At 37.7% G+C, this 27,047-nt stretch overlaps 1 protein-coding gene across 2 annotated transcripts; it reads right to left on the bottom strand.

The window, feature by feature from the left end:
• Positions 1 to 55: 55 nt before the first annotated feature.
• ZC3H7A (zinc finger CCCH-type containing 7A) lies at positions 56 to 27,047 on the bottom strand. 2 transcript variants are annotated; one of them, XM_051632573.1, is made up of 23 exons: positions 26,957 to 27,047; positions 22,624 to 22,727; positions 21,479 to 21,518; positions 20,437 to 20,634; positions 19,715 to 19,873; positions 18,928 to 19,008; positions 18,801 to 18,842; positions 17,953 to 17,983; positions 16,906 to 17,186; positions 16,062 to 16,269; positions 14,834 to 14,898; positions 13,945 to 14,137; positions 12,122 to 12,283; positions 10,875 to 11,071; positions 10,539 to 10,636; positions 9,310 to 9,491; positions 7,220 to 7,296; positions 6,556 to 6,689; positions 5,899 to 6,004; positions 5,278 to 5,386; positions 4,398 to 4,531; positions 3,429 to 3,592; positions 56 to 2,105 (listed from the first exon to the last, which is right to left on the bottom strand). In XM_051632573.1, exons 2-23 carry the CDS (start codon positions 22,689 to 22,691, stop codon positions 1,916 to 1,918), a joined length of 2,919 nt encoding a protein of 972 aa, XP_051488533.1. In that variant the 5' UTR covers positions 22,692 to 22,727; positions 26,957 to 27,047; the 3' UTR covers positions 56 to 1,915. The 2 variants fall into 2 exon arrangements, with proteins under 2 accessions (XP_051488533.1, XP_051488532.1); XM_051632572.1 differs by lacking the exon at positions 26,957 to 27,047 and adding an exon at positions 25,779 to 25,874.

The following is a 27,047-nucleotide window of genomic DNA, read 5'->3' as shown; positions in this document are numbered from 1 at the left end:
GAGCCCCTCCGGCCACTATCGCCCCCCCGCAGCCATGAAAGATTTCACACCGTCCTTACAGAACAAGGATTTCATGTTTAGTTTTGTCAGGAATTACTTCCAATATTTTACAGAGCATTTACATCAAACAATAAAAGCATAAAATTGAGAAAACAATTCAGAAAGGCACACGATACAATCAGGTTTTGTCACGAATAACAGTGTCTATAGAACTCTATTTCAAGCTCAGTTTATTACAAACAATGTAAAAAAATCAGCCTTGCAGCAGGTGGTATTTCAAGCACCAAGCTAATTTTATATGCATATAACATCCTATCTCATGTACCTCAGCCCAGCCTGTAAGGAACAGGTACTTTGCAAGTTCCCCTGGCCCTGGCTGAAGCAGAAGATGGTTTTAATACTCATTGTGCTTCTATTTTGTGGAGTGAAAGGGACAGCATCCAGCTTTGTCATGTGTATGGGTACCACTGAACTTTGGTTCAACACTTTTTACATACACAACACACGGCCAAGGACTACATTCAAGCTACTGAAGTCATTCTTCAAGCTCTTCTAATTACACGGGGTCAGCCAATTACAGAGAAAAATGCTCTCAAGAGAAGGCAGTTATGGGGAAGAAAAATAAACATAGCTTGAGCTGCTTTGAATGAAGGATTGAAAGCTTGGTTTAAAAAAAACAACAACAAAACAACACAAAACCCCCCCCCCGAAACACCCCCAAAAAATAAAATAACTAAATGAGGACTTAAGAAAGCTGAAAGCATGATCTGCAGAGAAGCAGAATGCAACAGAAGCTTCAGGAACTGTAAAGTCAAAAGGCTGTCATCAGCCAGAAGTCACTTCAGCTTGTGAATTATTTTCCATTTCCTGTGGTCTGCAGGAAATGGAATTTCAAGTACCATCCACCTTGCAGCTGAGGGGGTGCTTCATGCCCAAGTCAAAAGACTTGTATGTCCCTGCATTGCCTAGCTCCAAAATGCCTTTCTACTTCATGAGTTAGTTGGCTAGTTTTGTTACATTAGTGATGAAATGAGCTAATGACAATACAGAAAATTGCAAACAAGCAGCTGGAGACACAAATACCAACCTACTAAATATTTAGCTACACGTGCTCAAGCTTTTGCTAATATGCAAATAATTGTTCATTTTTACAAAATCTCAGTCCTGAGAAGCTACATGCAGAAAAGAGCTTTGTGTAAAGTTCTCTTTATTACAGGCAACATTAGTCCATATAATAATACACAATACTGACATACAAGTGTAATCTTTCAAAATCATCATTTAAACAGCAAAGACCAAGAAACAGAATTTTTAACTACTTCATTTTCAAAAATTAATACTTTTTTTTCCTCCCAAGATCCTTTTTCAGTAATTTATATTGAAACATAGAAATAGAGAAAAAATACCCATTCAACATATATTGTAGTTAAATGGTTATTTTGTTTAAAATCTTTAATAAGAAAATCCTTTTTAGCAACCTACATATAGCTAAGTAGCAAACTTTGTTTTAAACAAATCCTCTCCATTAAAAGATCTGAAGAATTTTTATCCATCATTTTCTTCTTAGCCCATAACATTCTGTTTTGTAATACCTTAAAGTTTTTCAACTGAAGGACTGATACCAGGGGGCTTCCTAGACATTATAACCTCTCTTTCCCCCCTTCTATTTCCTAACTTTCTGTCCAACAGAAGGTGAGTAAGCACATAATACTTCAGATTTTTTTAATCACCACTCTGTTTCATGAGAGCATAGACAGGTCTGCTCAATCCCCCTAAATTACTACATTTTGCTGTTCAGGAGGAACAATATATGCCAATAAAAGCAGAAAACCTGCAGCTTTTCTGTCACATGCTTTTTATTATTGTCAAATTTTCTGGTTTATGCTTCCAGCTGATAACATGTGTCACCTCTGTATTAGTTTAAATCTTTAAACAAAAAACTATATTTTCCAAAGTCATTATCACTGGGAGCAATCAAGTGGTCTTTTCTTGCTTTGCTGAGCTTCATTCTTAAAACTTGTCTTCGCTCTTCCCACTCATGGAGCTCAGCATTTCCATGGGCAAATTTACAGTTGTTTCCTTCAGTGCAAGTACCAGCCATATATCTGTTAAGACAGATTTCAAATAGTATTTTCATAGAATTAGCATGATCACTGTTATATCTAGGTATTTTCCTTCTGGTCACATTTTTCCAAATACACTAAAATACTGAGGACAAAAAAAATAATTGGAAGAGTATTTACATTTTAAGTAAGACTATACTAACTGTTTAGAATTTGATGGTATTCTACTTTCCCAGATGCCAAGTATAGAGGACAAAAGATGTCTCCTTTCTATTCTTCATGCTCCTACTTTACTGAGTCATTTCATGCTTGAAACCTTTTTTCCTCAGGCCAAATTATCAGGTAAATTATTACCTTATTGTTTAACTCACTAAGCTAAAGAACTACTATTGTTAAAAAATCCAACTAATTACCCTTCTTAAACTAAATTTGGGGGTTAAATACTCAGTATGACTTAAGAATCTAACTTATCCTATTATTTTTGTATTAAATCATAAGCCTGCCAGTTTGTATTCACTATACTGCGTATCTGAGGCCTGTTAAGTGTTGAAAACATCAAATACATTTAGGATGTTACTTAACCATTTAGCAAAGGGGGCACATAAGCTTCCATGCAAAGACTGCAAACAAAAACTAACTTGCTTTATAGACTGTGGAATTTCTCAAGATCCCTAAGGCATTCAAAATGTTTAACTTGAAACGGAGTAACAAAGGTATCCATACCAGTGAACTGACTCAACTCCAGAATTTAGATTCCAAGCTTTTAGCCTTCTAAGAAGTTTCCAACAGGAAAAAGAACTTCAGATTTACGAAAAAAAATAAATCTACTGCAGTCAGGGTAACAGGCTGCTTTGAAGGATTAAAAGGAGCAGCAAAACAAACAAGCAATGCTGAGGAAAACCAAGGGTTGTTGAAACTTCTCTTCCACACTTTCATAAATTATTTTCAACAAAACATACTTGATTTTAAGAAATTTATTTTGATGCTAACAACATTTCTACTTGCCTTATACCTCCAATAACACTGTCCAGCTAGGTACTGTTCTTGTGTTCCACAGGTAATTAGTATGCAGATGCCCAAGTAAACTTGTAATAATACCAACCATATTTCACATGGCTGCAATAAACTTGCAACCCTTATTAACATCACACAAGCAATTAATTCAGTTCCCCAATTAGGAACCTTGTCACTCCCTGAGTTCTAACAGTACATGTTAAAATACTGTTAATGACTTGATTTCTTATCAAAAGATGTAAGCAAAGGAAGAAATACTAGAAACACTATGTCAAAACCAGTAACTGCCCTAATTATTTTCACTATGAACCATAGTTTTTCAGCATTTTTGACAACTTAAAACCCACATACCTATCACAAATGCTAAAATATCCAGTTGGAAAGCGATACTGCCAGCAGTTTTGATCATCCTCAGTGTGGAAAACCTTCTCTTTATGCTTTTCAGAAGAAATGTGACCCTGCCATTGCTTCTCACTATTACAGTTCTTGCCACACATCCAACAGTGAAAATCCACCTGTTTTGTAGGAAATTTGAAAACAAAACATTGAGAATTAGATACTTTAAGCACAGAACTGCTCCTAATACATTTTTAATGTTTTCTTTAGGTAAAAAACAATTTATGGACCAACATAATCAGATACATTATTTAAACAATCATCTCAAGTTTAAGATGGACTTAGATGATTCAGAGGAACTGCTTTACAGTGTCAGTTAATGTTTGCCGTTAGTGCAGCTAGCTATGATCTAAGGAAGCACCAAAAAAATAAGAACAATTTATGTTATTGAATGAGTGGGGGAAAGAGGCAAACAAAACCAAACCACATTTGTGAATTTAGAGATACACTGTTACGGTTTGAGTGAGCCAGGCTAATTTTTTTGTACTGTATGAGGACCTAGAGAGAGGGTCTTTAGGACCCTGGGGGATCCAGGAGGGGCAAAAACCCAGCCCTTTTTCCTGCTCCCTTCTTCCTTGCTGCTGCTGCTGCACTAGGTGGTCTTAGGGAGAGGCTCCTTCCTGCTTTTCCATCAGCTCACCACGTGCTCTGCAGAATCCAAATCCAAGCTGTCCTGCTGCAAGGGACTCTCAGACACCAATCTCTGCCATCAGGTTTTTAATATATTATTCCTCTTCCCATGTGCTACTGCCCTTTTCTGGTTCTGGTAAACCTGTTCCAGTTTCAATTTCCAACCTTTAAGTCTCCTCCTTATTCCCCTTTTATCTCCGCTCAGCAAGGTTGAGGAGGGTAAAGAGCAATTCAGCCCTCTGGTTTTGGTTCACCCTGACCACTGAACCAAGCCAGACACCCGTGGTTACTCACCGTAACTTCAGCATAGTCCGTCGGCATGTGAATTTGCTTCCCATTTTCTTTGTTGGCCTGAGCAGCTGTATCATCTCCTTTTTCTGGTTTTTGACTTTTTAGCCATATGTCATACAACTGCTCCAAGTCTTGAACTAATGAGAGCAGAAGCTAAAATAAGTAATTAGCAATTAAAGCAAGAGATTGAGAACACTAAATAAATTACTTGAGTCTGCGAGCATACTTCTGTCCCACCTACTGTAAGAAGGAAAAAGGAAGGATACAACCTAGCCAGCTACATCTCTAAGATATATGTATTACCAAGAAAAACATGAACCTCTAGCTACTTACCAAGACCCATTCTGCCTGTCTAGGGGAGGCAAGATATTATACATTTCTGAACAAGTACAGATAACAGCTGTGCCACTAGGTAACAGCTGTGCCACTGCAGAGCAATACCTGCATTTCAAAGTACTAATATACAGTGTGCTACAGCTGCTGGAAAATTTAATCTGCTTTTTTGCAGACCATGATATTATAATTTCTGTTATTTATTTCTTCCAACTTTTAATTATTTCTCCTTAGTAACACTCTAAAAGGATAACGTGAGCAACAGAAAGAAAATAGTAATTCCCAGTAAATACACTGGGGAGTGAATCCTGCCCCATATGTTATTAACAGAATCCTACTGTGTAAATAACAAACAATATTGCTGCATGGATTAATATGCTATTTCTAAGACATCTAAAAAACCAGATAAAAACTACTTCATTGTTAAAAACCACACCAAGCTTTACTACAAAAGACAGTGAAAGAAAGTGGATTAAAAAGTAACTGAGGAACAAGAATGAGAAGCAGAAAAGTTATATTCACAACATCTTTGATTTACTCCTCTACTTACTGCTGTTCTCCTTCATATAGGTCCACATCTCTCTTTCCTCAGGACTGTGAGCAAATGAGCAGTTTCCATCATACTGACATTTCTTGCCTGAAGCAATATGATTGCACAACTGGAAAGTGAATTTTAAAGACACCCTTATGAATATGAAGTGGATGATAGTAAAAAATGTGGGGTTTTTTCCACTCTTGGCTAGTGTTTCACCTCCCAATCAGACATTTATATCACATGAAAAATAAAATAATGTTTATTTTATTAAAATAAAAATAATATCTTGTAGTTAAGAGAAGCAAACTGTTGGAAGCAAGTACCATGACTGCTTTTTGCCTCCTACCAGATCACTAACCACAGCTAAGTTTTTAACTCTTTCTGAAATATTTAGTGGAAACAGTAAGAACTTAGTTAAATCACTTAAGAAGTTATTAACTCCCAGTGATGAGAAAGAGCTTCGGTAATAATGTGACATCAGTCCTTTTCTAAGGCTGAAATTAGCAGAAACACGATTAATATATTTGCATGAACTCCCATGGGAATTTCTGCAGAACTGATAAAACCAGCCCAATTACTAGGATTTTCCAGTCACCCTATTTCCTTAACTAAACCGTTAGCTTTAGGTTAACATACATCAAACTGCAGAGGCACTTGTTTCTTTGCGGGAAGAGGACGAATGGTCATCCACTTCTTACGTTCATTAGACATTACTAGCACCACCCGGCGATCTTTGGTCCATCTAAAAACCAGATGTATTCAATGAAAGAAAGTACAATTGAAGAAAGACACACTGTACCCAGAAGCAGAAAAGCCTAGAAAGGTTTTTTTTTTAATAACGTTTTCACCATATATTTGAGATATGATAGGATGAGGGTTAATGGTTTTAAACTGAAAAGAGGGTAGATGTAGATTCAATATCAGGAAGAAATTCTTTAGTGTGAGGGTGGCGAGACACTGGAACAGGTTGCCCAGGGAAGCTGGCCAGGCTGGATGAGGCTTGGAGGAACCTGGTCTAGTGAGAGGTGCCCCTGCCCATGGCAGGAGGTTGGAATTAGAGAACTGTTAAGGTCCCTTCCCATTCTATGATTTAAGTAAATTCTACCAGAAACTTTACCGTAACAGATAATTAGCAAACGAACAAGCAGCCAAAGTTTTTCTCATTACCAATTACTATTACCACAATTTTAAAAATTCTTTGTATGACTCTTTCCTAAGCAGTAACAGTTTCCCAAAAGAGGTTTTAAATGGCTGACAAAACAGTTAACATTTTCACTGTTTGCCCTTACTTACGGGTGTCTTGCCTTTGCACTACAGTATTTTTTGTTTCTGTCTGGCTCATTAACTTGACCATTTCTCCAGCACTGACCACAAACAAACTTCATCTTCAAATTAAGTGATCCATATTTCATTTGGTTCCCAAGGATCTTAAGTAAAAAACAAAACAACAACAATAAAAGGTATTTTGTATCTGCAAATAAATCCATACATGATTATGAGTTACCTCCTACAAGAAAAGTTTATAATACACTGCATGCCTTGTAATAGCTCGGCTTGTCATTTCAAACTTGACATCTCTTAATACACGCATTTTTATGTAAATTATTTCTGACTTAGGTTTACGTACCCAGAAGTTGTGATAATATGTACCAACTAAACACACAAAAGTCCTACATATTGAAGAGGTAATGAATTGCACTATGGCAGTTGACTTTGAAATCTTATTTAGGTGTTATGTTCTGCCTATAACAGGATAAGCAAAGCAAGTTGGGAATTACATAGAAGGAGGGCAGACATTTTAGCATTAAGTGGAGCAAGCCAGGGAAAGCCTATGGTGAAAGAGATTATTTGAAGAGAGCATTAAAAAATATTTTCTAAAATAAGCTACATTATATACCTACAAAAGAATTAACATCAAAGTCACTGTAGAATTAATTTAATGGAAAAATGGAAATACCTGTGATCCATGTGCACTGGCTTCCATGTTTTGCCAGTATTTCTTTGATTCTTGAACAATAGTATCATGTGAAATACCTGTAAAGAAAGGGAAAAAAGGTGTTGAGCACTTCTGACTGATGTAGAATTTCAGACATGCTCAAACTGGAATGCTGCTGAAGCCTCAAAGCTTTCATCTGTTTTTATTTTTAGATATCGTATACATATACACACTTTCAAGTGTATGGGTGTGGATATACATTCACATCCATAAACATACACACACATACCTAAGCAGCTCATGAGGGCCTCCAAAACAGAAATATTTCATATATCATTACATTGAAATGCAAACATAAAAGTTTTTTAAATTACCGATTGCTCAAATATGTTAAGATGCATTTTAAAATATTTAAACTAATGTATTAAACCTTTAATGAAAACCTAATTAGAAAGCTACATTGTATTATGTACCACAGAAAAACTATCCAAAATACAAACTGAGAGATACTAAATTGCCCCTGCTGTTTTCATGAAGATTTTAAACAAGCCCTGTTAATTATGTTTCATTTCAGAAAAAAATATACTTTAGCTAAGGTTCCTATTGCAGTTATGCAGTGTTCACACACACTGTAACATTTACTGCTCTAATTACACACAAACAGACTGTCATCTGTGTTTGGATTTGAGGGTCAGTAAAATGTTTCTTTCCTGAGCATTTCCTGAGCATTTCTTTACTTGCTACAGCTTCCATTCAAAGGGGAACTTCATTTCAAGAGCAGAGATTGAGCTTCCACTGACTTTGGCAAAGCATGAAGGCAGCGTGAACACATCATAAAATAAAAATATGTCTTCTGTGGCAAATCAAGTTTCTTGGAGAACTCAACCTCTACTTCAAAGTAGAAATGACAAAGTAAGTATTTGCAATCCCTGACTCGGCAGGGGCAGCTGGTAAGAAAATAACTGGTTTACTTTTATACTAAAAATTCTAAAAGCTCATCAGAGGAAAAGAACAGGAAAAAAAACAAAGAAAGAGTCATCTCCTGTCTCTCCCTGTTTGACCTCCTTCCTCCCTCTCTGTTTGACCTCCTTCCTCCCAAAATTTTCAGGTCAGTATGACATCTCCTCTCAGTATGCCTGGAAAATAATTTAGACAGAAAGCTGAAGCAACAAGGAGCCTTTTCTTCAAAGATGGGACAACAGGTGAGGATAAATCACAGGCATAAAGGGGCAAAAATGCCAGAAACACCAACCCATTTCCTTTATTTCTCTGTGACTCACAAGGATGCAACATGATTACTTAACATGTAAAGTACTGCTGTCACACAGAGCAAGGTAGGAAGAATGAGAAACTGTTACATGGTAGAAATTATTTACTGCTCACAATTTGATTGCTTTAAAATAATAAAAAAAAAAGGCACAACAACTTGCAAAAATCCAAAATGTCAAGGACAGTTTGGAACTCATGACCAAGGAATGTGCTGTAACTACAAAGATAAATCATTCAAAACCTATCAGCTAGGAATGAAGTAGTAAAATTGTTGTCCTCAAAGAAACCAACAAAAACACGCCATATCAGCAAAAAGCAGCCTAAATGTGCTGTGTAAGCAACAACAAAGTTAACTAATGAGAGACTGGAAAGATTTATTTTCTGCCTCACTATAGAAGAATATTAGAATGGCAACAAGCTGTAGAAAGGCTTAACTGCAGAAAAACTTAATCTTGTATTGGGGGATGCAGGGAAACAAACAGCATAAATAAAACATTTCAAGATTTTCTTGGAATATTTGCTCTGTGAGAAAGAAATATGATCTAGATCTTTCAAAGTCTGAAGGTTTAAAAATGACAAATCTAGTCTGACTCAGATTTAATACATGCTCAAGACTTCTACTTTTATTTCATTTAAAAAAATCTGCATAATGAGCAGTTTCATAGCCTGCTCGACACTTCTAATTATATTTACATTAGTGTTTATTGAACATGCTGTATGAAGGATTCCTGCAATTTGTAAGTGGACACACTGATCCCAAGTTGCTAGTTTCAGAAGGGAGTTGAGAGAAGGAAGAAGCAGCATTACAATGAGGAGTAAAGTGAGCATTTTACCAAACTTACCTGTTTCCCTTTGCATTATCCAGACCTTAAGCTCTACCAGACTGTGGGCATAAAAGCATTTATCCTCTCGTAAGCAGCCATAATGCACCTCATGTCTGCACAGGTCAAGCTGACAACGAAGTTGGAAAGGACGGATTTTGGAATATTTCACCATAGTCTCTCGCAAAATGTGGACAAGGCACCTGTTTTGAAAACAGTCAGTTTTAGATAGTCCTTAAAAGGACTTTGTTAATCTGTGGAAAAACACATAAAATAACCATCCTTCATCACAGCTTATTCAAATGTTCTCTACTTGAAATCAGAAAACAAAACAAAAGCTTCCAGAAGGAAGTAGCACCTACTATAATTTTTAGGCTTAGTAAACTGACAGTACTCATGAAATCCAGGTCCCTCTTCTGCAAAGCGTTACTGAACTGAATATCCAACTGGATCACTGGTTTCCAAGAGAGAAAGCTTATCTTGTCCACTTTCAAGTATATATCCTGATCTAATTACAAACACAAGCACTTATTCTTTTGAAGAACACCAGTAAAGAAAGAGTTTATGCATCACAGTGAGCAGTCTAGCTCTTATAGCTATCCTGTTTCCTCAGTATAGAGAAGTGGAGTACAAACAGAGCAATTAAAATGCTCCAACTTGTATTTCCATCATATTAAAAAATTTAAGTCTATTAATTCTCCAAAACTGATTTGACACAATTGCCACTATAAAGTCTTTGTTATCTTTCAAAGAATAAAGACACCTTCTTCACATTATTTTTCATCAACTGAATTGGTAAGGAATATGATCTATTTCAGACACCATAATAAGGGTAAACCTATTCTTAACTGACTGAGTTAAAACTACACCAAAACCAGCAAAACAGACCAAAGAGCCAATTTCTTAATTCCTGTATTAATTTAACATCACACACCTGTTTACATTGATGTAGCTTACCAAGTAGATAAGCTATTAACAAAATGAGACCAAAGCTAGTAAGACTCAAACATGAGGGTGAACGCACCAATTCTGAATGCATTGATAAAGAATTGATAAATAAGTATTTCACTTTCAATTTAGTTATGAGACAAACCTTGCTGAGTTAGTTTGTCTTACCAATACCACCAAATCATAACAGTCAGTTAGCAAGGAACAGAATTTAATCAACAGTTGAGAAAGTCAAGATTAAAAAATGCCCTGAAACCTTTGCTTTTAATTTGAAATTTAAAGAGCTGGTATTTCAGACGTACTTGTTATCTTCAAAGTCATGCATAGCAGGGTGAGAACAAGAAGATGAGTTATCCTTGTTCCTTTTGCTTATTATTCTGGGTTTGTGATCAAAACATTTCTGGAATACAAAAACAGGTAATTATAGAATACATATTTTATACCTTTTTTAATATACCTTACCTTAAAGACTTTAAACAGAGACTTCAAGTAGTCTCCAACCTAAACCTTAGCCAGATTATTACTGAACCTCTGTTTTGAAATTAACAAAATAGTCATTTATGAACCAAAGCATTTCTTTCCAGGTGATTTTGTTATCTATTATAATTGTTATTGCATCATTAGAAATATAGCAGTACCTCACAAAGAAACATAAATAATCCATGATGCTCTTGAAGAAGTCGAGACACAGTCAAGTTGATCTTTCCATTTCCTCCAAAAAGAGCTTCTCGACTAAAGGCTCCTTTGCGCTCCAGTGTCCACACATCTATCTCCTCCTGGCAATATGCAAAGGTGCAGTGACCTGGGTATCTGCATTCCTCTTCAGCAGCAACATCTGAAATTGTAACATTGAACACTGCATCATTTTTACACAACTTCTGTTGGAAATTAATCGTAAAACTTCCACTACTTGCACTTCAAATATTTTTAAGCTACATCTGTTCTAAGTGGGTCACTTAAGTCCAGCAGACAGAAGCAACACCTCACTCTGAATGACTTGCTGAAAATGTATAACTTCTCAGAAAGGCTGACACACGCCCCCCATCAACTGTCCTCTTCTAGTCTAAGGCAACAGTGCCGAGAATCCAGAACACCCTTTGCTTAAATACAGTCAGACATAGCTGTTAATTAATCCACGAGTTACCTTGCTTACATCAGAAATTGAGGTTCACACTGCAAAAGTCCAACAAGAATGCTTTTTTGTTCTTTTGAATAGTAACAGCCCAGAAACACTGTTTTCAGAGCAACAGAACACTCCAAGTCTGTCTAACAGTCAGACCAGTTATTTCACTAACCTACAAACAGCAGACAAAGCTGTGCTTCATGTCCCTCCCAGCCCAAACCATCTCCTTGCCAGAACACACCAACTGGTGACGAGAAGGTGGGTGCATGCTGACAGACCTGTTCTAGTCAGAGAGCAGGCTCCACCCTTCAGGAGTGAGCTCTGTCACCTCTACTGGCTGGCCAAACAGCAACACAAATGCACCAAAACATGTTGCAGAATATCAGAAACAGGAAGAGAAATACTCCCATGCCTTTCCCTAGTAATCAGTACCACATGCACAATTCATAGGAAAAGAAGAGAAATGGGAGTAGCATGGAGTGATACAATAAAATGAAGCAAAAGTAGGGATATAAATTATGGCACCTGGAAGCAAAGTTATTCATGATGAAAAACAGTGCAGAAGTACAGTCCCTGTTCTCTGAATAATCAAATCAATGGTCAAAATATGTTTCTCCTTACAGCCTTTGAAAATATAAACAACTCAGTGAACTTCCCTCACTTTCCATGAGCAAGAATGAAAACTCCCTACTTCGCTGTGGAAAAGCTAAAACATATTAATTTGAGTGCAGACATTAACATTTTACTACCTGTTACACATACCTTTACATATATAATATGGACCCACATACTGTGTCTTTGTTGGTCTGGGACGTATTTTTTTCCATGATTTATCTTCAGAGTTTTTTATTCTGCCAATTAGAATATCTTTCTTACATTTATGTTCTAAACTGGGATGGTAAGCATAATCCAGTAATTTAGGACCTGAAACAAACATGGAAAATTGCTTATATTTGCAGAAATTGACACATACTTTTAATGTTTCCATACATAGCCTGGGACATAAGCCCAAAACAAAGAAGACAAACACATTTTATGGAATTTCCTACTTGCACCAGCAGCTCTGAAGAACCAAAATCCATTAAACAGACACATTGAGAAAAAGAAAAAAACTGAATACTTACAAAAGGACCAGTCTTGCTGAGGAAAAAAACCAGAAGTTCTTTGGGGAGGGATGCTGTGTTACAAGCTTAAAATTACTTTGGTACAGCAACAAACTGCTGTGTCTCTTAAAATTCCAAAGTATACCTTTCTAAAACAGTAATTTAAAGTTTAAATATTTAATTTTTAACAAGTCAATGCAGATGAATTCCAACGATCAGTAAATGGCTCTCTTAACCTTCAACTTTTATTGTATTAGAGCAGCTACAATTTTCAGAGACGTTACATTCCAAGTAAGAAGTACACATGTGCCAAAAATATACATGACAATCCCAAGACTTTGGGATTTTGGAAACGAAAACATGTCTAGCTTTAAACTGTGTCCCTAGGATGATACTAAGGTAAAGATTACATTACCACCAAAATGAAAAAATCAGGGAGAGAGTCTGAAGACAAGCAACACTCAAGTGAATTTTGCTATTTAAGGGACTACAAAAACCAGAGTGTGACCCAGTTTCCCTGGACAAGAAGCTGAGGGAAGAGCACAATTTCAAAAGTAGGTAGTAAAAGCAGGAAACACTTCAAGGCTTTGACAGAGATGCAAAGAAACAGAAGAAAAATGATGCTTTCATAAAAAACATGAAGCTAAGAACATGCCGAGACCTTCCTACCACTATTTTATAGCTCCTGCTTTTAACAGAATGTGTTTTATGTTTTTTCAAACACATCATGGATTTTTCTTGTAAAAATAATTTTAAACTACTATAAAAGTTCATCCCCTAAATGTCTCCATACAATTCTTTATTAGTACATCAATATCAAATATCTATAACACGAAACACAATGCTTCTTTTTTAAGATTAGTCTTAAAAAAAGCTATTGTCTCTAAAATATGGCTCTGTTTAATGGCAACAGCTCAGGCCTAGAAGATTAGTTATATTAAAGCCCAATACTGGTTAAGATTCTTTGAGTCAATACAGTGGAGTTAATTATTACTCAGGTTTTCGAAGCCTCAGGATTATGATTTAGAATTAGTTTGAAAGAACAATAAAACAGATGGGATGTGAAGGTTACCAGGTACTTTGAACTGCAGTTCAATTCCCCATGGCCAATCAGAGAGAGTATTGCAAGTTTTTTTTTAGTCTTGAGCAAAGGTGTCATTCTTCACAGAACCCTGGGTGTTGGGAGGAAAGTGAATACAGAATGTGAACGACCTTCCACAGTAAACCTACAGGTTGGGGAAAGCGTGTGGTGATTGTGGTGGCTTAAGGTATCAAGAATCTACTAGGACAGAAAGATGATAAAATAGTTGTTGAAACATTTTACCAGTTCCTTAATCATAAGATCCTACTACAGCTGCAAAGAACAAGACTGGATTTACACTGCTTAGAAGCCAACAGTATCTTAACTTATGAACACTAAACTTTTAGATGTATGCTTTTAATTTTTTAAAAATCAAACCAGTGGAGTCCAAAGTCCCTTACCTTTTTTGACAAAGCATAACTGGCAGGCCTGTCTTAGCTCATGTGTCCCTTCTAACGGGTTTCTTCCCACAAGTGCTGAAGATACAGGTATATTAGCAGTTGCACTGCTAAAAACATTTGAAAAATCATTTCTAGCTTGGCCTGCAATTCCCACATAATTTTCGGAACCAAACAAACTACTAGGGCCATTTACCTGTTGGAAGAAAGCACATTTTCCTTGATACATATAATGTAATTTGTCTACAATTAAAATTTAACCTACTGTAATTATTCTTTGAAGCGTAAGACTACACACGAAAAAAACAAAACACAATAGAAACTTAAGCACATATCTAAGAAGGGGACATGAGGTTTTGCAAAAGCTGTACATCCAGAACAGACTAAGGGTCTAACAAGACCCAACCAGGTAAAAGGAGAAAAAACAGGGCTTGCCAGGCTAACTACGATTCCATCATGGCTCATTAGGATGCAAATCTTCATTCCACCCTTCCCCACACAACCAGTGGCCAGCTGCATGATTGAAAATACACAGCATGACCAGAACATCGAGACCAGATGGATCCTCAGACACATGGTGATTTCTGGTCTGTTCCTGTACTAGGACAGCTCTTCAGGATTCCTCACAGTTGGCATTCTAATGGTAAGAGATTTTCTCTCTCTTACGTGGGTTACCTTGTATTTTGTAATTTTTGTACTTTGTAAATATTTTCTTGTGTTCAATTACTATGGCTGTGAGCTACTGTACCACTGTTTTCCAAGCCAGAGTAATATTTTAATGGTAAAAGTCCCATTTTTTAAAAACAGAAATCTCTACTCTAAAAATTAACATCTATGTTAAGCTTTCAAGGCAGTAGCAGTTGAACTGATGGGAAAGATGAAAACCACTTACAAATAATGGGGAATTACTGCTGCTTAGTGCTGGTGTTCCATCCCTAGAAGTTGAACTTGCAAGGTCTAAAGGAATAAAAATAAGTTTTAATTAAGTTCCCCAAAACATCCTACACAAAAAAGTATTTATCATTCCTGAGAAGCAAAAGTATCAAAGGTTTCATTTTTTGACAAACACTGAGGGTTTTGTTTTGTTTGCTATGATTATTCTCAAGCCCCTTGTAAATACCTGAGCTGAAAAATTACTAGGTCATCACCTCCTTTAGAATGTCCAATTAACATCAGAAGTAGCTTCACAGGCATATACTGCCCCAACATGAAGATGCTTGTGCAGTACAAAAAGGGTAGCCAGATAAGCAATTCTTGACTATTAAACTTGAGGAGATGAAATACAGTTAATATGATTCCTCTATTTTTAATTCTCTTTTGTACATTTGGCTTCATTCTAAAGAGAGCATGCTCCTGTAGCATTGCTAATTAGAGAAAATAGTTTGTATTTTCTAGTTCACTGCCTGTTTGTAACTTATTTCACATACCTAATTTCACTACATAAACATAGTCCCTAGAGTTCTAAGCACATAATTTGGTATCATTTCAGAGTACACAGTTATGTTAGGCTTTCAGAATTCTTGTTTTTTGCAAAATTATGGAATGGTTTGGGTTGGAAAGGATATTAAAGATCATCTAGGTTCAATTCCCCTGCCACGAGCACTACACTAGGTTACTCCAAGCCCTATCCATCCTGGCCTTCAACACTTCCAGGGATGGGGCATCCATAGCTTCCCTGGCCAGCCTGTTCCAGTGTCTCACCACTCTCACTGTGTATTTTCTTCCTAATGTTTAATCTAATTGTACTGTATTTCAGTTTTAAGCCACTACCCCTCATCCTATCAGTACTTGCCCTTGAATAAAGTCTCTCTCCCCAACTTTCCCTGTAGCCCTTTCAGGCACTGGAGGGTGCTCTAAGGTCTCCCCAGAGCCTTCTCCAGGCTGAACAGCCCCAACTCTCTCAGACTGTCTTCATAGGAGAGGTGCTCCAGCCATGTGTCCATGGCCACAGGTCTATCTCCTGTTCACAGACCAGGATCTGTTCCACAGATCAAATGCCATGCAAGTGTTAAATACTACTGAACAGCTCTGAAAACTTATTTGTTAAAAAGAGAAGCCAGTTGGCTCATGTACAACTCACTCTCATTATAAAAGGTCAAATATTAAGACTAATTTCCTACCTCTTTTTGGGTCACTGATTGAAAAAGTGCTTAATGGTGAACAAAAATTTTCCAGTGAAGAAGCCAAAGGCTGTGAAAAGATTTCTGAAAGAGAAGCTGAAGGAACAAATCCTGTGCTAACAGGCAGTGTCCCCAACAAAGAGGCAGAGAAAGGTACACTAGGAGCTACACCTCCTGCAGGAACAGGCCCTCTGGCTCCTGTAGTTTGCTGGAAAAAAAAGAAATTTGAAAAGGAATGTTCACACAAAGCAAAAAAAATTCTTAAGAACACAACCTACAACAGTATTTTAGTAAAGTTTTTGCAAAGGTCTTATAAACCTACTGAAAAACAAAAATAAAAGGCACAGTAAGAGCCACAGTACACTTTGAGAACTACAATAATCAAACCCTAAGAAATACCCTAATGCAAGGAACCAAGCACTGTAAAGGTTCGGTTAGCTGAAGTTTATTAACTTATTAACAGACACGGATATTTTATGAATTAGATCAAACCTCAATTTCCAAATCATGTTAAAAACATAAGACAATAGGGAAGCATACAAAGAGTCAAAAAATCTCCATAATTTTTTCTAAATAAAAGAGAATATAATTCATACTTCAGTAAACAGTTAGAAGTTAGCTTTGAAATAAATCCTCAGCTACAAGCAAATGTTACCATGGTCTGCAAAGGCCAGATCACCTTTATGCCTCTTCCCCCCCCGCCCCTGTAGAAAATAACAACATACCCTTCCATACACCTTTGTTAAGGAGTTTCCCTCCCTCCTCCCTGTTGGCCCAAAAACCTCTCCTCTCTCCACCCATAAGGACAGTCTTCTGAGAATGAAAACAAACAAACAAGTCTTACCATTACGCTTTCATCTGGATCAGGCACAGAATCAAGTAATTCATCAAGTTCTTCCCCAATAATTATATCTCCATCTCCACAATCTAAACATGCTTCTGGCATAGGGAAAGAAACATTCCCTCCATTTGCTAACACTGCAGAAGGCAAAGAAACCTTTTCCACTTGAAGAGGCATAACAGCAGGTAAAGATGGTACAGGTACTGATGATCCTTTGGACACCTCAGGAACAAAGTTTGATGATGAAGCAGCACAAATCATCTCTGGCTTCTGGTCTGATAAATCTGAAACAGAGAAGATGGGAATGACTGGAACTTTTGTTCAAAGATGTAAAAATATATTGCATAACTTGCACCCTAACTATGGGGGGGTGAGGGTGTGGAGAAACATGAAGAATGCTTGAGTACAGCATCACTGAATGTCTTCAGCTTCTACTAACTTCCAGTTCATGTGTACCTGTATCACAGTGTTTATATACTAGTCAAACTAAAAGAGACAGGCAAAGTCACAGACCTTACACTTTACCAATCTGTGGCATATTCTCCCCTCCTTATTTTTCAAATGTAAAGAGAACAAAGGGTAATGGCTTTAAACTGGAAGAGAGGAGATTTAGGCTAGACATTAGGAAGAAACTCTTCACTACGAGCGTGGTGAGACACTGGAACAAGTTGCCCAGGGACATCGTGGAAGCCCCAGTCATGGAAATGTTCAAGGGCAGGTTGGATGGGGCTTTGAGAAATTTGATCTAGTGGGAGGTGTCCCTGCCCATGCAGGGGGATTGGAACTAGAAGATCTTTAAGGTCCCTTCCAACCCAAACCATTCTATGACTCTATGATAGGAGCAGTTACAATTATATGAAGTTGAGGAGACCAAAAGGAAATCTGCTTAACTAATTATATATGTAATTTGAGAGATAAACAGACTGGACTTTCTAGCACAGATCTTTCAAATGACAAGATGAATTTTCTTAAGAAATTTTATAACAAATATGAGAGATACATGGCACATCTAGCTTCCTAGCATTAATACTGTAACACAACAAGACTCACCTAACTCAATATCTTCTACAGAAGAAGAATTCTGTAAGTGAGAAAAAAATACCTCTCAGCATTTTGCAGAAGAGTCATTCAAATTTTTCAAATACATAACTACAGACCAAGAATGTAAGCCCTCAGATTTAGGTTTTATAAAATTTGAAATTCATGAAATGTAACAGAATTTAAAGGTCAAGTATTTTTTTAGGTAAAGCATTTGCAGCCTGAAATCCACTCATGATATCAGAAAAAATCTGCAACCAACCAACCAACCAAAGTGAGAGTTATACTTCAGGGAATGAAAGTCAAAATAGTATCTCTTAAATGAGCTGTTCCTAAATTTCCTTCATTCATTTACATCTAAATTGTCTACATTCCCATGAAAAAAGGTCTTTAAAATAATGATGATTTCCTTTTCAGTATTGCTATTCAGACACATTAGAAATAGCAAGATTAGTGCCAGCTCAGCTGCTAGTGAAGGTCAAATTTGGATAAATGCATAAATTAAGGGGGATTTTATCCCAGCACCCTTCACTTTGATAACTGTTGACACAATTAAATGAAAAACTAAGCACATTAACTATATCCTTGCCTCAAGACATGGAAAGTAAATACATTAATTGCACTGGATTTAATGTTTTAGCTAACATTTATTCTACAAAGACAACTTGAATGATAATCTTGTATCCTAATCTGCCATAAATATAGAGCAAAACTAAACATGAGTATCAACTGAAAACAGAACGCTGAAGTCCAAAATAACAGCATCTTACATAAAATGTCACTTGCACCATTTTGACTTCATCATTGTGAAATGATGAAACAATTATTCCCTGTTCTCTAAAGTCAGCTTGGAACCTTACCTGAGTTGATGCATCACTAGAAACTGAATTTGAAGAAGGTGGCTGCAATGGAAAGATATCTTCATTACGTATCAAATTGGCATCAAGAGAGGGACGTCTCAACGTAAAATGTTAAATAATGTCTTACCTTTGCTCTTACATATGCTTTCCTTATTTTTAATCCCAGTTTTTGAGCTAATTCTTGGGTAAGCTTAATCACACTTTCATCCTAAAAGATAAATAAAATTTCATCATTTATATGCATTTTCATCTAGTCAAGACATCTGCTTACATCTCACTCAAAATTCTATGAGATCCCTATATGCAGGATGTCAAAACGTATCTTTATTCCTTCACAAAGACAGGGAACTGCAAGCTAACACTGACGTACAGCTACCCACAAGCAAAATTTCTCTAGTATCTGGAATTTTTAAAAAAGCAGAAAATTGACAAAACTGAAGAACCATAAACAACCATGGAAACCAGATCCTCAGGACCAGCATTTCAGCCTACAGATCCTCTCCTATCCTACCACATACTGCTTTTTAATATAGATACAGCCTAAAATTAGAGGTGCAGAGTAAGTGATTCAGATGGAAGACAAAGCACAGGTAAGAATATTTTTCTCTTATGTTGTGAGTATACTTCTGACTGTAGAGAATTTTAATTAAGTAATTCAGTGGATCTAGTGTTTATTGCAAATGTTTATGGAACTTGATCCCTACTGCAGAGTGACTTTTTTTTTTCTGAAAGTTAACACAAACTGAGCCTGGGGACTGTAATCTCTGCTATCAGTCTTGGAATAAAAAGTACTTTTACTCCACCAAAAAAACCAACAAACCAAACCAACAAAAAAACCTTCAATGGTTTTGATGTAAGTACATGTTTTCTGTATTAAATCTTTAAAAACAACCATCAATGTATAATTTACCTACCTGTGGCACAGCAAGAGAACATTTTGCTACAGCATCATATGCTTTCTTGTACCTTCCCAGTTCACTCAAAGCTTTTGCTTTCCGATAGAGAGCTCTGAAATTGTTTTCATTCAATCTTAATGCTATCTCACAGTCTTCTAGAACTTTTTCATGCAATCCCTACAAGGAGAAAAAATGGGAAAAATAATTTTTAAAAAGCACTACTCATATCTATTATAATTCAAACACCAAATTTAAGCTGTATTAGATGAAGGTATTGAAAAACCCCAAAGCATTCACCAAGGCTGCTGCATAACGAACGTGTAAGTTTTGCTAGGTCACCAACTTACACAACTAAAAAGAAGTAAGGAAATCACTCATGTAAAACCTGGTATTAGTTAGGAAAACAATTCAGCTCTTTCACAAGAGCCATCTTATTCCACAGAAAAAGCAGCAGACTTGGGTGCAATCAGCAGTATAAATGAGAAAAAATACAGTTACATCAAAATCCAAGCCTAGTATGACTCTGTTATGTTAATACTTTACTATTAGTTACTAAAAATATCCCTATGATTATAATTATAAAAAGAAGAGATTAAAGAATATGCCAAAACAATTATCTGAAATACGCCAATTCTCAAACCAACACAAAGAGCTTTTCCCTCACTAGGAAGTTTTCCATGTCTTCACACACTGTTAGGGCATTGTTCTTGAGAAATCCTACTGTTCAAATAGAAGCTTACCATATTTGAAAAACATGCTATCCTGTTCACGTGCAGCTTCTCTAAAATATCATCAGAAACGTGGATTTCTTCAGAATTAGCATAATCAGCTATGTTTATAGCTTCTGTATAGTGACTCAGTGATCCTCTCCAATCCCCTTCCCGATATACATCATTCCCTTCATTAAAAAGATTTCGAACCAGCTCTCGTATAAATAACTGGAACAAAGAAAAGAAACACTCATCAACAGCAGTTTTGTTGTTTATCTTTCATACTTCCAGATGCATTTTAAAACAGAAAATTTATCCTCCTAGATTCACGGAACCACAATGAAAGGCTAAATTTTTGTCTCTATTAGTGTTTTTTCTTCTGAGATTTTTCCAAGACAACCTCTAATATTCAACACCATGATACACGTAATTAAAAGAGAGGCTTAACTACTGTTAAAAGAATTACATTGTTCAAGTAACTTAAAAAAGACATACATATATATATACACACTCCCTACATTCTTTTAGCAAGTAGCAGCCATAGCAACTGGCAAACCAACAGTACACAAAGGTTGCTTTTGCAGAGCAAAAAATACTAAACTGTCAATGACCGCATTTTTATCTGTTATTAAACCAAATTAAACAATTTACCATAGGATAAAAATGCTAAAAAGACTAGTCTGAAAATAAGTAACAAATCATGCCAAGTAATATAACATGTACAGAAACAAAACGTTATGAAGACTTATATCACTGAGGTACTTGTATCTCACTTTTGCTGTGCTACTCTAAACTTTACTCAGAATAGCACATTCTTCTATTCCGTGAATGCCCCAAATTCATTCCTAACATCAGTAGAGAATGAGTTAATCTAAACTGCTATGTGAGCAAATTCCTGGCATCCAAATATCCGAATACCTGTATCACAATGTAAGTAGCCCCCTTGTTCCAATACTGTAAATTACTATTCATGTTATATCATTACTTAAACGATGATTAAAAACAAGAATAAATATAATAAGATACGTCCGTGCTAAAAACCCTTCTGGCAATGCAAAAGTAATTTCATTACCTCATACTGCTCTTGTGTCCCTGGATAGGGCAAAGTAGACCTAGAAAAAGAAATTACAAGATGTACTTAAGCATATTGCTTAAAAGACCATCCCATTGTAGAATACTGTTTCTTACTCTGAGCAGTCTTGCTGCAACAGACAAATCACTAAATATTGTCTATTGCCTGCAACAAACAAGGCGGGAGTGCTGCAGATCAGTTTTGATTAAGTAACTGTTTTCTTATTACTAATGAATCATTTTCATTTAAAGCTACACAGCCAGCCTTAATTCTGCTGTTCAAAACATACTAATGTTTTGAATGCTTTGAGTTTAAAACCTCAATGTTGTTTAAAAACAATTTCCTTCCTCTCCTCCACTGTACAGAAACAGATTATACAGGAGGAGAACTGCAGTCTTCTTGCACACATTACAAAATGACAAATTATCAAAAGAACACATCCATTTTAATTAAGTCATACCAATGACACTACAGGAATTTTAAGGGTTGTTCTGTATAACATGCAGCAGAGATTTTCTCTCACAGAACTGAGGTATTTACTTCTAACTTTTCAGGAAGAAGAACAGGAGCCCTTTCCCTTTCCATGTATATCATCTGAATATCTAAATATTTTTTTAAAGGGCAGGAGGTTTTTTGTTGGCTTTTTTTTTTTTTAAGAATACCTTATGCAAACAATGAACTTGTGTGAAATTTCACAAGCATTTAAAGCTAGCCAGGATCTCTTAAAGAAGAGTTTGTCCTTGATCCAAATGGAAATTAACTACTCACATGATTTTTCATTAGGTTAAATTGTTGCTCCAGAGAACTGAAACATTTAGGCAGTAGTGAGCAAATCCATCCCTTCCTGTAGTAACCTAAGTGTAAGGTGGACTCTCCACCCACCAAAAAAATTCAGTGCTGATTTTTCTGAAAGGTAGAAAAGGAATAGCCTCCCACATCCGATCTGCGCCATTTGGGAACAAAGAGAGGTTCTGCCTTTTCTGTAAGACTGGTCTCCATTTCCATGGCAGTGTTAACAAATACTCTGAGGAGAAACATGGGTCCTCCTTCTTCCTCCACTGGTGATATATTAAAAGGATTTTCACAGAGCTACCCATCCATATCCATATATATAAACATACAAGAATAAAACCACAAAATCATACTCTATAAACTGGAGTCCTTTCTTAATGTCCTGTTGTCTAGTGCTTCTCTCTTCCGACACATTTGACATGTTATCCTGAACATTCACTTTTCGGATATGACACTCCTCAAAAAGGAAGAAAGATAAATGGTTGTTAATACATAGCAGTTTGCTTTTAGACCAAGATCCAGTCTCATGTCAACACCAGCTCCATCATACAAAAATTATTCTGCACCACAGAGAATACTCTCTGAATAAACTTCAGAAAAAACACTGAAGTGCCACAGAAAGAGAGACAGAAGCCCCAGGTCAGATCCAGCACCCCTTCCATCAATGCCCAGTTACACAATATTTCCACAGAAAACCTTTCTTCCCATTTCTACTTTTGGTTTTCCAATTACTTACTCTAGATCATGCAGAGTCATGTTAGTGAAACGAAACCAAACTTCAAGCACGGCTTGCATGCGTTACCACCATGCTAAGGTCCCACACTGTCCCCCTTTAATAGCTTTTTACTTATTTTATTTGTTTGTTGAAGTAAAAATAAACTCAAGACCCTGGTAATACTAACTAATAAAATCCAAACTGATTAGAAAACTACCATTAAATCTAATTCTAGAGTCTTTCATCATTACCCAATGCCAAGGTGTAATTAGAAGCAAAATACTACAGCTTTAATAATATCTTCTAGTTGACCAGGGTGAAAGTCTTGGGAACTTTACTAGTAGAAAAGACTACCTACTTCATGTGAAAGACAGAATTACTTTACTGTAATTCCAACATCAACTTGACATTTAACTCCTATTTAAGTAGCCTGAATCAGTGACAAATTTTTAATGTCCTTCTTTTAGTGGATTTACAAATATTCAAGTTAAACAGATTAAAAAAAATGTGTAGAACCTTCAAGACAAGGCTGTTTGAAGTATGGTTTTCACAGCTGCATACAGTTATGACTAATTGCAATGTAAGAACACAACTTATTTTTTAAAAATTCAGAAATTTCATTTGATTCAGAAAAAGGCTTTAGCTTGTAAAGAAAATTACTTTTTTGTAGGAATTGATAGTTTGCAAAAGCAAAACCCTGCATTTCTGCTAGTCTTGAAACTACGCTAAAGAAGCCAGTATTTTGTGCCAGGTTACAATTTCACATCAGTGATAGAAGAATGAAAAGTAGAATAAAAACAAAAATTAACCTCCAGTGAAAGAAAAAAATCCCAGCTGAGAATAGACACTGGCTGAAGAACATACCCCACTTTCTCCAAATGATTTGGAATAATGAAAGAGTCTGAAGATATTTCAGCTCTAATAATGTTTACAAACCTTTCCAAAGCATCTTACACAAACGTATGAAGTCTGCACCATTTCAAGTAATTTAGATTTAGTCCTACTTCAATATGTTTTGTAAAATGAGCCATAAGAAACTGAGTAATTTTCTTAAGGTCACTAAGCAAACAAATGGCAGCACTCCAAGGTCCACTTTTCATCTCACTTCCCACCATGACCTCTAATATCAGCAAGCTTTGAAAAATAAAAATATCAGTCTGTAGATTTGGGGACAAGAAATAATACCACTGGAAATTAACAACTTTCAGCTGACCAAGTAATTCTGTTATTGCTTGTCATTGACATTACTAGTTCCAGCTGTTATAAATACTTCAATTAAGCATTCTCTGCACCTTCAGGCCTAGACACTGAAAACAATTTCCAAGTCAGTGATCCTCACTGCACTTCCTCTCCAGAGCTAAACCCTAAATACTCAGTCTAGTTAGATAAAAGCACATACAGATGTGTTCTTCAAAGATACAGAAGCATATCCTCTTGTCATGCAGAGTTCACTATTAATGAAATTACTGGGCTGCAAGAATCTCAAATTGGATCTCTGTACAGTACAAAGCACATTGAAAATTTTATCACGATTGCTGCTGATAGATCTCACCAGCCTCTGTGGTTCAGCTGAATTACAAACCCTGACTGAGCTGCAAATCTAGTGAAAATTACACTGAGCAAAGGGATCACTTTTGTATGCTAGCATCAGCCTTCTCCCCCTCATTATGACACAGGAGAGAAGGTAGCAAGCTCAAAATATTAAAGAAACTCAGTCAAAAATTAACCCATAATCTACACCCTCATATGTCAAAACTTTGATCAGCAAGCAGAAGTTAAAAAACCAGAAGTCTGTGAATAAAATTCAAAATGTTAGCAGTTCACCCGTGTTTCCATATAGGAAAACCATAGTCCTGAAGAGAGAATTTGCATCCTGGATCCTAGAATAAAGGGAATACTGTAAAAAGAATGGGGAATACTGAAACAGAACAGTAGGAGTGAATATATGATTAAAAAACAGGCAGCATAAATACCTTTCTCCTGTAAAAAGCAAAAGCCCATCTCTGTTACTGCCTCTTGCACCAGCAGCAGCAGTAAGCATGACATGCTCAGGCATGTGGATCCAAAAACCTACAGATGTGCAAATCCCACCCCAGGGGCACAAGAAAACAGGCCCCTATCTCAAAAGACACAAGCGAAAAAAGGAAGTGTCAGAGGTACAGCTATACCCTAACTGCTTCCTAGAGATGACACCAACCAAACCCCTCCATTACCCCCAGTTCCAACCCAGCCAAGAATCTGGACATCAAGCTCAACATACAATAATCCTGACCCAAAGCAATTTTAATCCTCATCCTATCCACTGGACAGTTTAAATTAATAATTACAAATAATACACTACTATGCAAATTAAAGCATGCCATACAGAGATTGTAAACTGCTCAACAGATTTGGACTAGCATCAAGATATGAAGTGGAAAATAGAAATCTTAATACCAAACCTTTTAGAAATACTATCCTCACACAGCAAACACATAAAATGTTTAATATTAATGCATATTCATTACTGGTACACTACAGTAGACATTTCAAACCTGTAACATGCTCACGAGAAACAGAGCACAACACACTTGTCTATAGTTTGGAGTTAATTCCTCCGCTTAACCCAGCACTTCCAGTTAGCCACACAACTCTGTCACTTGAAAAAGCCACATAGTAACACAAACAATTGTTTCAGATTTTATTACTGTCAAGATTAACGAACCTGTTGTCAAAGTGAAAGATCTAAATAAAACACATGGAACAGAAAATACAGCCAGTTTAACATCTACTCATTACACATTCTTTATTTACCTAAAGTATTTAGTTGCAGCTCCTCCCATTTGTTCCCTGCCCACCAAACGGTACGATACAGTTCAAGGTTTGTTTTCCATTTTTATAACTTTCCCTTTTTTTTTTTTTTTTAATCCATGAAAGAAACAGGAGAGAACAAAGATGCTTTGTAAAGTTGCTTCATTTCCCTAGGAAATTAAGGAGTGGGGCTGGAAGATTTTCGTGTATGGTTCCCTTAGATCTTTTAGTAAAGAACAGATCCAGATTTCAAGCTGAAGATCCAGCATCTTATCGATAAACCCAGAACGCACACTAAAATAAGCTTTGGCAATCGGCTTTGATGACTGCAATTGACAGCCTTTTTTGTTTTGATTTTTTACTTCCTGTAATAGTTATGACTTTCTGAAACAAACAGCGACAGTGCTGCCCAACCGAGGACGCTATCCTGGCAAATTACAGAAACTGAGAACAGGCTCTGCTGTTCCCTTCAGCTGGATGAAGTACAGCGCAGTTTTAGCGAGCACTTCTCAGCGCTAAAAGCCCGAGAACTCGGCACTCGCGCCCCGGGAGGCAGCACCGGGACGGGCACGGACACCGTCCCGCCCCGGCCCGGCCGCTGCCAGCGCCTCGCTCTCCGCCTCTCCTGTCAAACGCCGTTTTGTTCCAGTCGCGAAGCAACAGGAGAGCCCTTCAATCGCCAGTTTTCCCGGGTCGGGCCGGGCTGAGCGGGCCCCGAACGCCCCGGCGCTCCCTGAGCCCCCGACGCAGCCGCCGCCCGCACGGCGCCGGCCCGGGCCCGCCTGCTGCCGCCTTTGTTCGCGCCCCCCGGCTCCCGAGCGCCGGCGGAAAGCGCTCTCCGGGGCCGCCCGCCGGGCCCGGCCACCTCCTCCAGCGGAACAGACCGCGGTGCCGGCCGCCCGTGCCCGCCGCGCCCCGCGCCGGGAGGCACCCGCGGCGGAGGGGCCGCTCCGCTCCCCCGGGAGCGACAAGACAAGCGGACCCCGCCGCGCGGAGCGGCCCCACCCTCCGCCGGGGAGCGGCTGCGCCCGCGGCGCGGGGAGGGCCGGGCACAGCTCGCCCGCCCCGCCGCACGGGCCGGAAAGGCGGCGGGGCCGCCCAGCTGCCCCTGCCACAGGTGGGGCGGCCCCGCCGCGCACGGGCAGCGGAGCGCGGCCCCCACCCCCCCGCGCAGCCCCTACCTGGTCCCGGGCCCGCGGGAGCGCAGCGCCGCGGAAGGCGGAGCCAGCCAGCCGGGGCGCGGCGAGCGGCGGCAGCAGCGGCGGCGCCTCC

Source organism: Apus apus, chromosome 14 (genome assembly GCF_020740795.1).
Source record: "Apus apus isolate bApuApu2 chromosome 14, bApuApu2.pri.cur, whole genome shotgun sequence".
In the NCBI taxonomy this organism is placed as follows: domain Eukaryota; kingdom Metazoa; phylum Chordata; class Aves; order Apodiformes; family Apodidae; genus Apus; species Apus apus.
Note: the sequence above shows the minus strand (reverse complement) of the source record. Positions and strands in the feature narration are given on the sequence as shown.